General features: G+C 41.8%; 1 protein-coding gene across 4 annotated transcripts in view; it reads right to left on the bottom strand.

The window, feature by feature from the left end:
* Window positions 1–637: 637 nt before the first annotated feature.
* Window positions 638–15,313, bottom strand: part of LOC109879557 (cytohesin-1) — a 118,650-nt gene continuing 103,974 nt past the window's right edge. For 2 of the 4 annotated variants that reach the window (XM_031816551.1, XM_031816552.1), the window contains exons 10-13: window positions 11,773–11,851; window positions 8,578–8,646; window positions 5,790–5,944; window positions 638–4,526 (exon numbers count right to left, since the gene is read on the bottom strand). In XM_031816551.1, coding sequence (XP_031672411.1) covers window positions 4,448–4,526; window positions 5,790–5,944; window positions 8,578–8,646; window positions 11,773–11,851 — 382 coding nt within the window. In that variant the 3' untranslated portion in view covers window positions 638–4,447. The remainder of the gene's footprint in view (window positions 4,527–5,789; window positions 5,945–8,577; window positions 8,647–11,772; window positions 11,852–15,313) is intronic. The other 2 variants (XM_031816549.1, XM_031816550.1) reach the window with 1 other exon arrangement.

Here is a 15,313-nt window from a genome sequence, read left to right as displayed (position 1 = left end):
TGACAAAACAGTTTGAAGTATTTTTCTGTTCTCCAGCTACTGCTTGTTATTTAGTCACAGGCCAATAGGCTTCACAGGTGAGGTAATAGGCTGCCTCTATGTGGACGTTATGACAGTATGACTTATTGTTCCGCTCTCTCCTCTCCAGCACATGTACTGATAGTGTGCTGCCCTCTAGTGGGTCTGTTCAATAAGAGCCAATGCCTCTATGTGGACGTTGTGACAGTATGACTTATTGTTCCGCTCTCTCCTCTACAGCACATGTACTGATAGTGTGCTGCCCTCTAGTGGGTCTGTTCAATAAGAGCCAATCCCTCTATGTGGACGTTATGACAGTATGACTTATTGTTCCGCTCTCTCCTCTACAGCACATGTACTGATAGTGTGCTGCCCTCTAGTGGGTTTGTTCAATAAGAGCCAAACCCAGAGGAAAAATCTACATCTGTCCAATTCCCCTGGTTTTGTTCATAGATTAAGAACAAGGCCTTAAAATGAAAATGTCATAGTTATAATGCAAAATAAAAAAGTGAAACAAACAGTTTTTAATGTGATTGTTGTATGAACTATTATTAAAGACAAACATTTGATATTTTGAATGAATTCCAGAATGGCCATCTAGTACACACTCAGTCAGTCAGCCGTAGTGACAAGCTAGTCTTTACTTTATTTCAGCTTTTGATTACATGGCAATGATAGAAACCTCAAATCAAACACTATGAAACAAAAAGAAAAATGGCTAATAATAACATCATATTGCTACATTAAAACTCCAAAATAACATGAAAAAACTGATAAATCCACTATACATTTAAGTATATACAACCTTGATAAATAACCAGTAACCAAATTCTGTCTAGATTTCTGATTGTTTTATTAGCTGTTTCCTGGTCATCTCTATAAGCAGTCTGCTGAGACGAGGCTAGGAGAAACTAATCAGGGAAACAGGGCTATGTGCTATGGAAGCAGATTCTTGGCACAAAACAAATATTGAAATAAAACTAATACTGATGAATAATTTGTCAATATCAATGCTTCTTTATTTTTGGCATGAATGTGCCTCCATAAATGAGGAAAAACATGAATAACAGACAGCCAGGCACTGATCACAGAGTAGAGAAGGTTTTACGCACAAATAAAGCTGCATTTGCTGGATGCAATTGTGATGCCATGTATGATTCCACTTTAAAAACACATCATGTAGACCAAAGCTAACTTAAGAGGTCTTGCACTGGGAGAGTAGTTCACCACTATGGAGCATAGTGGTACATTCCTGATCAGAGTAGTTCACCACTATGGAGCATAGTGGTACATTCCTGATCAGAGTAGTTCACCACTATGGAGCATAGTGGTACATTCCTGATCAGAGTAGTTCACCACTATGGAGCATAGTGGTACATTCCTGATCAGAGTAGTTCCACCACTATGGAGCATAGTGGTACTTTCCTGATCAGAGTAGTTCACCACTATGGAGCATAGTGGTACATTCCTGATCAGAGTAGTTCCACCACTATGGAGCATAGTGGTACATTCCTGATCAGAGTAGTTCCACCACTATGGAGCAAAGTGGTACATTCCTGATCAGAGTAGTTCCACCACTATGGAGCATAGTGGTACATTCCTGATCAGTGTAGTTCACCACTATGGAGCATAGTGGTACATTCCTGATCAGAGTAGTTCACCACTATGGAGCATAGTGGTACATTCCTGATCAGAGTAGTTCACCACTATGGAGCATAGTGGTACATTCCTGATCAGAGTAGTTCCACCACTATGGAGCATAGTGGTACTTTCCTGATCAGAGTAGTTCACCACTATGGAGCATAGTGGTACATTCCTGATCAGAGTAGTTCCACCACTATGGAGCATAGTGGTACATTCCTGATCAGAGTAGTTCCACCACTATGGAGCAAAGTGGTACATTCCTGATCAGAGTAGTTCCACCACTATGGAGCATAGTGGTACATTCCTGATCAGTGTAGTTCACCCCTATGGAGCATAGTGGTACATTCCTGATCAGAGTAGTTCACCCCTATGGAACATAGTGGTACATTCCTGATCAGAGTAGTTCACCCCTATGGAGCATAGTGGTACATTCCTGATCAACAGCTGTGTTTTGTCTCAAATCCAATCCAAACATTCCAGGGTGTTCCAACTCTAGGAACGGACAGTCCACTGCCCAGGCTTGGTTTGTCTTACGGGTATTATTACTGTATTTCTAGTCGTTGTTTGTCTTACGGGTATTATTACTGTATTCCTAGGCGTTGTTTGTCTTACAGGTATTATTACTGTATTCCTAGGCGTTGTTTGTCTTACAGGTATTATTACTGTATTTCTAGGCGTTGTTTGTCTTACAGGTATTATTACTGTATTCCTAGGCGTTGTTTGTCTTACAGGTATTATTACTGTATTCCTAGGCGTTGTTTGTCTTACAGGTATTATTACTGTATTCCTAGGCGTTGTTTGTCTTACAGGTATTATTACTGTATTCCTAGTCGTTGTTTGTCTTACAGGTATTATTACTGTATTCCTAGTACAGTAAAGGATGCAACAGTTATCTGAAATAAGTGAGATAGCTATTCCAATGCTTTAGGATGGTGAGTGTGGGTTGAAGAAGGTGAAACCTGGATTGTTCTAGCATTTTATACTGTGTCTGCAAATGAGGAAGGACATTTAAGAGTACTCCTATAGGATAAAAAGATAGGTGAGGGCATCTTTGTTGCATTTAAGAGGTAAAAATAACCAGCTCCACTTAGAAAGAGCATCTTCGTGAATTAGCTAACCAGCAGCATGATAGGACACATTTCATTGGGAGTGTCAGGTAGACAATGAATAGGAAATAGGATACTGGGAAAGGGGGATACCTAGTCAGTTGTACACCATCAAATGTGATTATTGTTCAATTATCTTGTGTGTATGTTACATTTACAGAGAGTGAGCGAGAGAAAGAGAGAGGAGAATATGAGGAAAAAGAGAGATGCGTGAAAGACAAGGAAAGAGAGAAGTGAAGAGAAAAGAGGACAGAATAAAGGGACAGGGCAGATGAGGACAATACCTCAATTTCCAGACACATCAAATCTCTGTGAGCCCCTGAGTTGTGGCCCGTACTGACTGACAGATACACAGACACTCCCGCTGACAGACTCTCTAGTCCCCTGAATGGACCTCCAAGTCCAACAGGAAATGAAGTGCGATAGCTGAGCCCTCGCCCATAATCCCACACTAAGACCATGTGCAAACCACTCATCAGGGAAGTGTACATTAGTGCACACAACAGAAAACGAAAATGAACACATCTTATTGGACAAGTCAAGTTAGTCCCCACCTTTTTCCGTCCCCGTTCTTCCGTTTCGGTGCCTAATGAACACGACACTGTGTTTAACAACCGTGTTTCGGAGTGTGTTTTCAGTTAGCACGTCTAAACTGCTGTCAAACAACTGGGGATACATATGAACAACAAAGAGTCAGGGGCAAACAGCTATGGAGGAATATAGCTGTCAAAGCTCAATTATTGTCACAGATTATGTGCATATAAACAGGCAAATGTAATGGCAAACATGCTCATTTAATTATGTTCATTTTAAAAACTCATTGTAAATGAACTCTTCCTTCAGTTACTGAGTGACAGTTTGGACAGAGTCTAGGTTTATCCTGATACAGACCGATCCAGAGCCAAGTAACAATCTCCTGAGAGGCAACTTTGACAGAAAGACTTCAAAAAAGTTTATTCTCGTTTCAAAAAAATTGTCGGTTGGCAATATAACCCATTCCCCCTCAGTCTTTCTAAAAACGTTATCAAAAACTACAACTGAAACCCAAAAGCTCAAGATTCTGAGGGAAATATATACAGTAGTAAGCTCTACAAACACACGTTGCCCATCATATTAACGTATACAGAAAAGCATCTCACCTTTCCTTTTGAAAGCTAGTAAGAATATTTTGGTTGGGATGCCACAACAACTCCATCAGACCTGCTGAGTTTAGATGAGGTGTGTGTGTTTTGTGTGTGTGTGTGTGTGTGTGTGTATGACTTCAGTGTACGACATTAGTGTGTGTGTGTGCACATGTCTTTTTGAGGGAGGGGATCCATTTTACCCAGAAAGCGATAGACCCCTTCCTCCCAAAATACACACAGCAAAGAGTTTAGAGAGAGACGGAGAGCATTCAGCCACAGAGACAGGAGCAGGGGGAAGAGGAGGAGGGGGAGGCAGGACAGCATGCACCCTGTCCTGTTGGTCGGTCTGTGGAATCCCAAAGCTAGAGCCTATCCCAGAGAAATGCTGACCGAGGCAAGAGGCCCCAACCCCGAGTCTGCAGCCCCTGCCCCAACCCCCAGTCTGCAGCCCCTTCCCCAACCCCATCCCCAGGCCTGAAAACACAAGTCTCAGGGTCTCAGCAGGATGGGTCCAAACTCTCTCAACGGGGGGAAGAGGAGGAGTCCTGAGCAGCTCTAGTGTCTCTTCATGGAGGAGACCTTCTTCTTGCGGGTGGCCAGCATCTCATAGAAGGGATCCCTGCTGATGGCAGCTCTGTGAGGGTGGGGGTAGAAGGGGGGTAGTCAGTACACTCCCCTGGTGGAATAACCTAGTTTATTATCAATGCGTATGGTGGAAAGGAACAGAGGTCAGGAGGAGTATTTTAGGATTACACATCAAATTAAGAGAGTATTTTAGGATTACACATCAAATTAAGAGATTATTTTAGGATTACACATCAAATTAAGAGATTATTTTAGGATTACACATCAAATTAAGAGAGTATTTTAGGATTACACATCAAATTAAGAGAGTATTTTAGGATTACACATCAAATTAAGAGAGTATTTTAGGATTACACATCAAATTAAGAGAGTATTTTAGGATTACACATCAAATTAAGAGAGATAACGGGTAACACTTTCTTTGAATAGTATCTAAATTAGGGCTTTGTAACCCATCAATAACCCATTCGTAACAAAATCACATCACATCCATAACCCATTCATAACCCATTCATAACCCATTCATAACCCATTCATAACAAAATCACATCACATCCATAACCCATTCATAACCCATTCATAACAAAATCACAACACATCAATAACCCATTCATAACAAAATCACATCACATCCATAACCCATTCATAACCCATTCATAACCCATTCATAACCCATTCATAACCCATTCATAACCCATTCATAACAAAATCACAACACATCAATAACCCATTCATAACAAAATCACAACACATCTATAAGCCATTCATAACAAAATCACATCACATCCATAACCCATTCATAACCCATTCATAACAAAATCACATCACATCCATAACCCATTCATAACAAAATCACATCACATCCATAACCCATTCATAACCCATTCATAACAAAATCACAACACATCAATAACCCATTCATAACAAAATCACAACACATCTATAAGCCATTCATAACAAAATCACATCACATCCATAACCCATTCATAACCCATTCATAACAAAATCACATCACATCCATAACCCATTCATAACAAAATCACATCACATCCATAACCCATTCATAACAAAATCACATCACATCCATAACCCATTCATAACAAAATCACAACACATCAATAACCCATTCATAACAAAATCACAACACATCTATAAGCCATTCATAACCCATCCATAACCCATTCATAACCCATTCATAACCCATTCATAACCCATTCATAACAAAATCACATCACATCCATAACCCATTCATAACAAAATCACAACACATCTATAAGCCATTGATAACTTGTTGATAAGCAGTAGTACTGACTTGATGCTGTTCATCCACTCATCCTTCTCCTCCGTGGTGGGAGCAGAGATCCTGTAGAAGGTGTGGTTCCCCTCCACCACTCTGCCGTCCGCCTCCGTCTTACAGGCCTTGATCACCTGGTCCTTGTTCTCTGGGATGAAGAGTTCAAAGCAGTTCTATGCAGAGGAGAGGAGAGGGAATCTAAATGGTGTTTTCTTGATTACTCAGGTCCTCCCCCCTCATCTTCTCTAAACACATTGGAGCAGAAGATCTAAGGTTCCTCCAATCGTTTCTTCTCCTCCAAAACGTTTTGAGAATGAGGCAAGGAGAGAGAATGTGAGGAATGCCACAACTGTATCAGAACAGCTGAGTTTAAGGTGTGTGTGTGCTCCCGCACATTGGCTAACCAGGCTATCTGCATTGTGTCCAGCCAACCACCACCCGCCAACCCCTCTTTTACACTACTGCTACTCTCTGTTCATTATATATACATAGTCACTTGTGTGTGTGTGTTCCTGCGTGCGCGTGTGTTTAATCAAGGAAGTACAATTGAGATGAACCCAAGCTGTGTTATTATGAAGTGCTTTGAAAGGCTGGTAATGGCTCACATCATCACCATTATCCCAGAAACCCTAGATCCACTCCAATTTGCATACCACCCAAACAGATCCACAGATGACGCAATCGCACTCCACACTGCCCTTTCCCACCTGGACAAAAGGAACACCTATGTGAGAATGCTGCTCATTGACTACAGGTCAGCGTTCAACACCATAGTACCCTCAAAGCTCATCACTAAGCTCAGGATCATGGGACTAAACACTTCCCTCTGCAACTGGATCTTGGACTTCCTGACGGGCCGCCCCCAGGTGGTGAGGGTAGGTAGCAACACATCTGCCATGCTGATCCTCAACACTGGAGCTCCCCAGGGGTGCGTGCTCAGTCCCCTCCTGTACTCTGTGTTCACTCATGACTGCATGGCCAGACACGACTCCAACACCATCATTAAGTTTGCAGACGACACAACAGTGATAGGCCTGATCACCGACAACGACGAGACAGCCTACAGGGAGTGGTGGTGTCAGAATAACAACCTATCCCGCAACGTAACCAAGACTAAGGAGATGATTGTAGACTACAGGAAAAGGAGGACCGAGCACGCCCCCATTCTCATCGACGGGGCTGTAGTGGAGCAGGTTGAGGGCTTCAAGTTCCTTGGTGTCCACATCAACAACAAACTAGAATGGTCCAAACACACCAAGACAGTCGAGAAGAGGGCACGACAAAACCTATTCCCCCTTAGGAAACTAAAAAGATTTGGCATCGGTCCTGAGATCCTCAAAAAGGTTCTACAGCTGCAACACTGGTTGCATCACTGCCTGGTACGGCAATTGCTCGGCCTCTGACCGCAAGGCACTACAGAGGGTAGTGCGTACGGCCCAATACATCACTGGGGCAAAGCTGCCTGCCATCCAGGACCTCTACACCAGGCGGTGTCAGAGGAAGGCCCTAAAAATGGTCAAAGTCCCCAGCCACCCCAGTCATAGACTGTTCTCTCTACTACTGCATGGCAAGCGTTACCGGAGTGCCAAGTCCGGGACAAAAAGGCTTCTCAACAGTTTTTACCCCCAAGCCATAAGACTCCTGAACAGGTAATCAAATGGCTACCCGGACTATTTGCAATGTGTGACTCCCCCCAACCCCTCTTTTACGCTGCTGCTACTCTCTGTTGATCATATGTGCATAGTCACTTTAACTATACAGTACGTTCATGTACATACTACCTCAATTGGGCCGACCAACCAGTGCTCCCGCACATTGGCTAACCGGGGTATCTGCATTGTGTCGCCCACCACCCACCAACCCCTCTTTTTACATTACTGCTACTCTCTGTTCATCATATATGCATAGTCACTTTAACCATATCTACATGTACATACCACCTCAATAAGCCTGACTAACAGGTGTCTGTATATAGCCTCTCTACTCTTATTTCAAATGTATTTTTACTGTTGTTTTATTTCTTTACTTACCTACACACACATTTTTTTCACACTATTGGTTAGAGCCTGTAACTGTAAGTAATTATTTCACTGTAAGGTCAGTGTTGTATTCGGCACACATGACAAATAAACTTTGATTTGATGTGCTGTTCCACACTACCACCAGGGGGAGACAACGTCTAGTCTGAGACATTATTGAACTATAATCTCCCCTTTCTGCCGAACTGTGCACTTGTTCACTTCCCTTCATGGATTGGAAACTCCCTGTAACCCATGTTTACACCAATCCAATGCTGTTCATTGTATGGGGAGTAGTGAACTGGTGCACACTTCAGGAGGAAGGAGATGACAGGATGGATCAGTCCAAAATCATTTTGTCATATCTCGCAGATCTCAGAAGAGAACTCATGTCAATATTAGTTGTGTTGAGCAGCTATATGCCTCAATCGCAAACGAATGGGAGGTGAAATAACGGTCTTATTTCCTGATTATACTTCCTGATCATATTAAGATCAAGAAATTTGACAGTGTTCTTTTATCTCCAATGTGTGTGTGTTTTTACTATCCTTATGGGGACCAGAAGTCCTCACAAGGATAGTAAAACAAGGAACATTTGCCAGTCCCCACAATAAAAAAATGACTATTTTAGGCATAGAGGTTAGGTTTAGGGTTACAATTAGGATTAAGGTCAGGGGTCAGGGAAAATAGGATTTTGAATGGGAATCAATTGTTTGGTCCCCAAAGGAGAGTAAAACAAACGTGTGTGCTATGTGGTCGAACCAGCAAAGAGTGCAGTGTGTGCTTACAGGCTTCTTGTCCTCAACCTCTCGGATGCTGAGGTTCTCCAGTGGAATGATCCCTCTGGGCTCTTTGTCCTATAGGACAGAAACATGGAAGTTAAGATGAATCTGTTAAGAAACATGGAAGTTAAGATGAATCTGTTAAGAGGACAGAAACATGGAAGTTAAGATGAACCTGTTAAGAGGACAGAAACATGGAAGTTAAGATGAACCTGTTAAGAAACATGGAAGTTAAGATGAACCTGTAAAGGACTGCTGTGGGACATGGCTTAAAATACAGACAGCAAAATGTGGTGTTACTAAAGGGATATTACACTATAAAATGTGGTGTTACTAAAGGGATATTACACTACAAAATGTGGTGTTACTAAAGGGATACAAAATGTGGTGTTACTAAAGGGGTATTACGCTACAAAATGTGGTGTTACTAAAGGGATATCACACTACAAAATGTGGTGTTACTAAAGGGGTATTACACTACAAAATGTGGTGTTAATAAAGGGATATTACACTACAAAATGTGGTGTTACTAAAGGGATACAAAATGTGGTGTTACTAAAGGGGTATTACACTACAAAATGTGGTGTTACTAAAGGGATATCACACTACAAAATGTGGTGTTACTAAAGGGGTATTACACTACAAAATGTGGTGTTACTAAAGGGATATTACACTACAAAATGTGGTGGATATTAAAGGGATATTACACTACAAAATGTGGTGTTACTAAAGGGGTATTACTAAAGGGGTATTACACTACAAAATGTGGTGTTACTAAAGGGATATCACACTACAAAATGTGGTTTTACTAAAGGGATATTACACTACAAAATGTGATGTTACTAAAGGGATATTACACTACAAAATGTGGTGTTACTAGAGGGATACAAAATGTGGTGTTACTAAAGGGGTATTACACTACAAAATGTGGTGTTACTAAAGGGATATTACACTACAAAATGTGGTGTTACTAAAGGGGTATTACACTACAAAATGTGGTGTTACTAAAGGGATATTACACTACAAAATGTGGTGTTACTAAAGGGATACAAAATGTGGTGTTACTAAAGGGGTATTACACTACAAAATGTGGTGTTACTAAAGGGATACAAAATGTGGTGTTACTAAAGGGGTATTACACTACAAAATGTGATGTTACTAAAGGGATATTACACTACAAAATGTGGTGTTACTAGAGGGATACAAAATGTGGTGTTACTAAAGGGGTATTACACTACAAAATGTGGTGTTACTAAAGGGATATTACACTACAAAATGTGGTGTTACTAAAGGGATATTACACTACAAAATGTGGTGTTACTAAAGGGATACAAAATGTGGTGTTACTAAAGGGATACAAAATGTGGTGTTACTAAAGGGGTATTACACTACAAAATGTGGTGTTACTAAAGGGATACAAAATGTGGTGTTACTAAAGGGGTATTACACTACAAAATGTGATGTTACTAAAGGGATATTACACTACAAAATGTGGTGTTACTAGAGGGATACAAAATGTGGTGTTACTAAAGGGGTATTACACTACAAAATGTGGTGTTACTAAAGGGGTATTACACTACAAAATGTGGTGTTACTAAAGGGATATTACACTACAAAATGTGGTGTTACTAAAGGGATACAAAATGTGGTGTTACTAAAGGGGTATTACACTACAAAATGTGGTGTTACTAAAGGGATATCACACTACAAAATGTGGTGTTACTAAAGGGGTATTACACTACAAAATGTGGTGTTACTAAAGGGATATCACACTACAAAATGTGGTGTTACTAAAGGGATATTACACTACAAAATGTGGTGTTACTAAAGGGATATCACACTAGAAAATGTGGTGTTACTAAAGGGATATTACACTACAAAATGTGGTGTTACTAAAGGGATATTACACTACATAATGTGGTGTTACTAAAGGGATATTACACTACAAAATGTGGTGTTACTAAAGGGATATTACACTACAAAATGTGGTGTTACTAAAGGGATATTACACTATAAAATGTGGTGTTACTAAAGGGATATTACACTACATAATGTGGTGTTACTAAAGGGATATTACACTACATAATGTGGTGTTACTAAAGGGATATTACACTACATAATGTGGTGTTACTAAAAGGATATTACACTACAAAATGTGGTGTTACTAAAGGGATATTACACTACAAAATGTGGCGTTACTAAAGGGATATTACACTATATTATATTTTATTGTGAATGGAATATCCCTGTTAATGACATTAATTTTATACATTTACATAGTCATTTAACAGACACTCTTATCCAGAGTGGGTTACAGGAGCAATTAGGGTGCCTTGCTCAAGAGGACATCTACAGATTTTTAAAATAGTTGGCTCGGGGCTTCGAACCAGCAATGTTTTGGTTACTGGCACAACGTTCTTAACCGCTAGGCTACCTGCCACCGATGAATACACAGTAGAGCAGTGAACGAGTACACAAACAGAACCGGTTGCAGTGTGACAATCAGTTGAAACTCGCAACTGTAATATCCATCATAATAGCCATGTATTTATGTGTGCCTGTTGCAGACGTTTAAGATACATTGAATTGAACATGATAACCGATGGCTTCCAGTTCCAGTCCAGTACTTACAGTGGTGTACTCAAAGTAATACAGACAGTTGTACTTACAGTGGTGTACTCAAAGTAATACAGACAGTTGTACTTACAGTGGTGTACTCAAAGTAATACAGACAGCTGTACTTACAGTGGTGTACTCAAAGTAATACAGACAGTTGTACTTACAGTGGTGTAATCAAAGTAATACAGGCAGTTGTACTTACAGTGGTGTACTCAAAGTAATACAGGCAGTTGTACTTACAGTGGTGTACTCAAAGTAATACAGGCAGTTGTACTTACAGTGGTGTACTCAAAGTAATACAGGCAGTTGTACTTACAGTGGTGTACTCAAAGTAATACAGACAGTTGTACTTATAGTGGTGTACTCAAAGTAATACAGGCAGTTGTACTTATAGTGGTGTACTCAAAGTAATACAGGCAGTTGTACTTACAGTGGTGTACTCAAAGTAATACAGACAGTTGTACTTACAGTGGTGTACTCAAAGTAATACAGGCAGTTGTACTTACAGTGGTGTACTCAAAGTAATACAGGCAGTTGTACTTACAGTGGTGTACTCAAAGTAATACAGACAGTTGTACTTACAGTGGTATACTCAAAGTAATACAGACAGTTGTCCGTGAGAATGAACCATCTTCTCTTCCAGGTCTTGACGCGTCCCCCTGAGGAATAGAGAGACGGTGTTAGCCAGACTCAGGGGGGAGAGAGAAAGAGAGGGATGGGCACCGGACGCGGAGGACAGAGCAGCAGACAGGCAGACAGACGCATGGATAGACAGACAGGCAGATAACAGGTATAGAACTACAACTCCCATCTCCCTACATTCCCATCAAGCACCACACAGTATCATGCTCCTCCAGCAACCCACACCATCACATCTAGACAACCAGTTATTCTACTCTACATGAGAGAGAAGCATGAGATTACAGAGGAGTTCTGTTGACTAAACTGGGCTTTGATAAGACCAAGGTATTCTGTAATCGCCTTTTTACACTGTAATCGCCTTTAGCCTGTTGGCTCTGATATGTTCTTTTCACATTTTCCTTTCAGAACAGTTCCAGCAACTATGGTGGATGCATAACCGGGCCATCTCAGTACAGCTTGGTTCGGCTCAGCTCTGTAGTGAAAAGCCCTTAGCCTTATAGATTAGACAGAACCGTATATCATGTTGAATACTGTCTGAAACCTGAGTGCTCATTTTAACTGTCCCACCTCTCCTCTGTAGGTCCTCAATATAGCTGACTTAGTCTCTCCCAGAGTAGACAACCTCTAAAGGAGATCAACAGCCTCTCAGAGTAGACAACCTCTAAAGGAGATCAATAGCTGGGATATAAAACCAAACACTTGTTAAAGTTTAGACCTCCAAGAGTTAATGAGATCCTACTATGGGGAATGTCAAATAGTACTACTAACAATTGGCTCAAATCCTTTGCCTCTTTCACACCCGGCGGGGTGTCTCTGGTTAACTCAGCAGCTCAGTGATCTGAGGCAGACCCCCGACCGCACCGCCACTCCCACTTCCTGTTAGGGAGAAACCTGATCAGAGCAGCAGATGGCAGCTAGCTCACGCTGGGAGGAAGAGATGCCAATAAACAGCGTCTGGGGGGGGGGGGGGGCTGGAGCTAACCTGAAGATATGCTAGTAGGCTACTCACTCTATAGGCATCTCTGGCTGGAACTTTCTGTTGGCCGTATTCAGTGATATATCATATAAACACCAGTCAATTTACTGTCTGAAGATACCTTTCTGTCCAATTAGGTCATTTCTGGACAATATTTCTGTCTAAGTCCAAATACCCTCCATCAAAACTAAATGGTATGGATACACCGTATACATGGACACACACCTACATGCTCCAGGAGAAAACACCATATATACCATTTTTGATTAAAGACAAATCAATATGATGACATAAATGCTTGTCTGGCTGTTCAATGTCTGGCTGTTCAATGCCTGGCTGTTCAATGTCTGGCTGTTCAATGCCTGGCTGTTCAATGTCTGGCTGTTCAATGTCTGGCTGTTCAATGTCTGGCTGTTCAATGTCTGGCTGTTCAATGTCTGGCTGTTCAATGTCTGGCTGTTCAATGTCTGGCTGTTCAATGTCTGGCTGTTCAATGTCTGGCTGTTCAATGTCTGGCCCGACTGAAAGTGCCAAGGTCGTTGAACTGTTACACCACCACCAACGTTAGTATGAAGACACTAAACAGACACACTAAGAAAAGCCATGTACCAAGACAGAAGAGCAGTGTTGTGGACACCATCTAACAGAAGTGTTGATCACAACAGGCCAGGAAAGACACACTTGTATTGATCATATAGCAGCGATGCTAATGTATATGATCACCTATCACACTACAGAGGTCATGAGAGGGCACTTAAACAATCGCCGTCCCGATATCCACATACCAGCACACTTCTTAGTATGAAACAATGGAGGCTGCTGATGGGAGGAAGGCTGATAATAATGTCTGGAACGGAGCCAATGGAATGGCATCAAACACATGGAAACCATGGAAACCATGTGTTTGATGTATTTGATACCATTCCACTCATTCTGCTCCAGCCATTACCACGAGCCTGTCCTCCCCAATTAATGTGCCACCAACCTCCTGTGGTATTGGGCAGGTATTCTAAGTAGTGGGCTAGTATGGACATTGGAACATGACCACAAACACGTTCTCCTTGCCGCCATTTTGTCACTGTGTTATCGTCATCTTGTCCTCAGAACGTGACATATGAATGTTGAAACGACACTTGACAGAAAGACTCATGTAGAGACAAATGGCAGAATCTCACAGCTGATGATATGACAGTTGATTGGCTTGGAGGAGATTGTGATTGATTGATGATTGGTTGACCACTTCAGTTCCTGTCAGTCACTCAGAGAGCGAGGACCCTGGCAAAAAATGTCCCAGACAAGGCGGCTTTGCCCGAGGAGATTTTTGTTGGTTGGTGCAGGCAGGTCAGGGGGTGCCGGGCTGGGGAGGAGTGGAGGAGGAGCGATCGCCCATGCACAGGGGGGTCATAACAGGGAAGGTTAGGAGGGACCTGGGTCATGTTTAGTAATGAGAGAATGTTTTGAAATGGAGTGAAACAGTGAGGTACTGTAACAGCTGAATTTGTTCAATAAGAAAGCGGAGTTTTGCCATCCTGTGCCCCACTGAACATGACCCAGGACATGTTCAGCACTGGTCTCTTTTCACCACCAGCTTCCAGTCACATTAAATACATTTTATAATTGTATCATACTGTGATTAACAGGGGCAACTTGGTTGTCAAAATGACGTTTAAATTGATGAGGAAGACCTCAGGATTTACATGTCAAGTAAAATGTGCTTTCCTTGGTTCAGATGATTCCATCTCTATTCCTAAACACACTAGCTAGTATGTAGCCTATATTCTAAACACTAATTATGTAGTGCACTTATGCATCGTTCCATAGATAGTCCCAGTTGGTCCTCACTCCCCTCCTAACCTCCCCTTCTCAACACACATCCCCCATTCTCCATTCTCCCCACCCCCACCTCAATGTAGTCCAGTCCAGTCCAGTCCAGCACCACACCAGACCAGACCTGGGATCACAGTAGTTGTTTTCTTTCAAATACTTTGAGCGTTTGAGTGATCCTTCCTGGAGGGTTTTGTACTTTTGGTTCCATTGTGCCAGGTGCCAGGCAAGCTCAATCAAGCGCTGCTGAAGTATTTGGAAGAAAACAAATGCTATTTGAACCCATGTCTGCACCAGACCAAAGCCACACCAGCCCAGGCCAAAGCCAGACCGGGCCAAAGCCACACCAGCCCAGGCCAAAGCCAGACCGGGCCAAAGCCAGACCATCACCCTTCAGGTCATTAACAGCATGACGGAGAGAGCAGAGCTGGAACCAGTTGGTGTAGCTGCAGTATTCCCCTCATATGATCCCATTAAAGTGATATCAACAGCAGACATTGTTCTTGTCAGCCAGAACTTCTGATTTAATATTCACAATCTAAAATGCTGGTCAATTTTCAATATGTTCCTAAATGGTAGCTAATTGGTTGCTAATTCAAAAGGACATATATTCGTAGATCTGTCTTCAAACCCTTTGTCGTGCTCTCTCTGGAAAGAGGAATACTGCAGCCCGCCAAAACA

This window comes from Oncorhynchus kisutch, unplaced genomic scaffold (assembly GCF_002021735.2).
Source record: "Oncorhynchus kisutch isolate 150728-3 unplaced genomic scaffold, Okis_V2 scaffold819, whole genome shotgun sequence".
In the NCBI taxonomy this organism is placed as follows: domain Eukaryota; kingdom Metazoa; phylum Chordata; class Actinopteri; order Salmoniformes; family Salmonidae; genus Oncorhynchus; species Oncorhynchus kisutch.
This window is presented reverse-complemented; position numbering and strand designations above follow the sequence as displayed.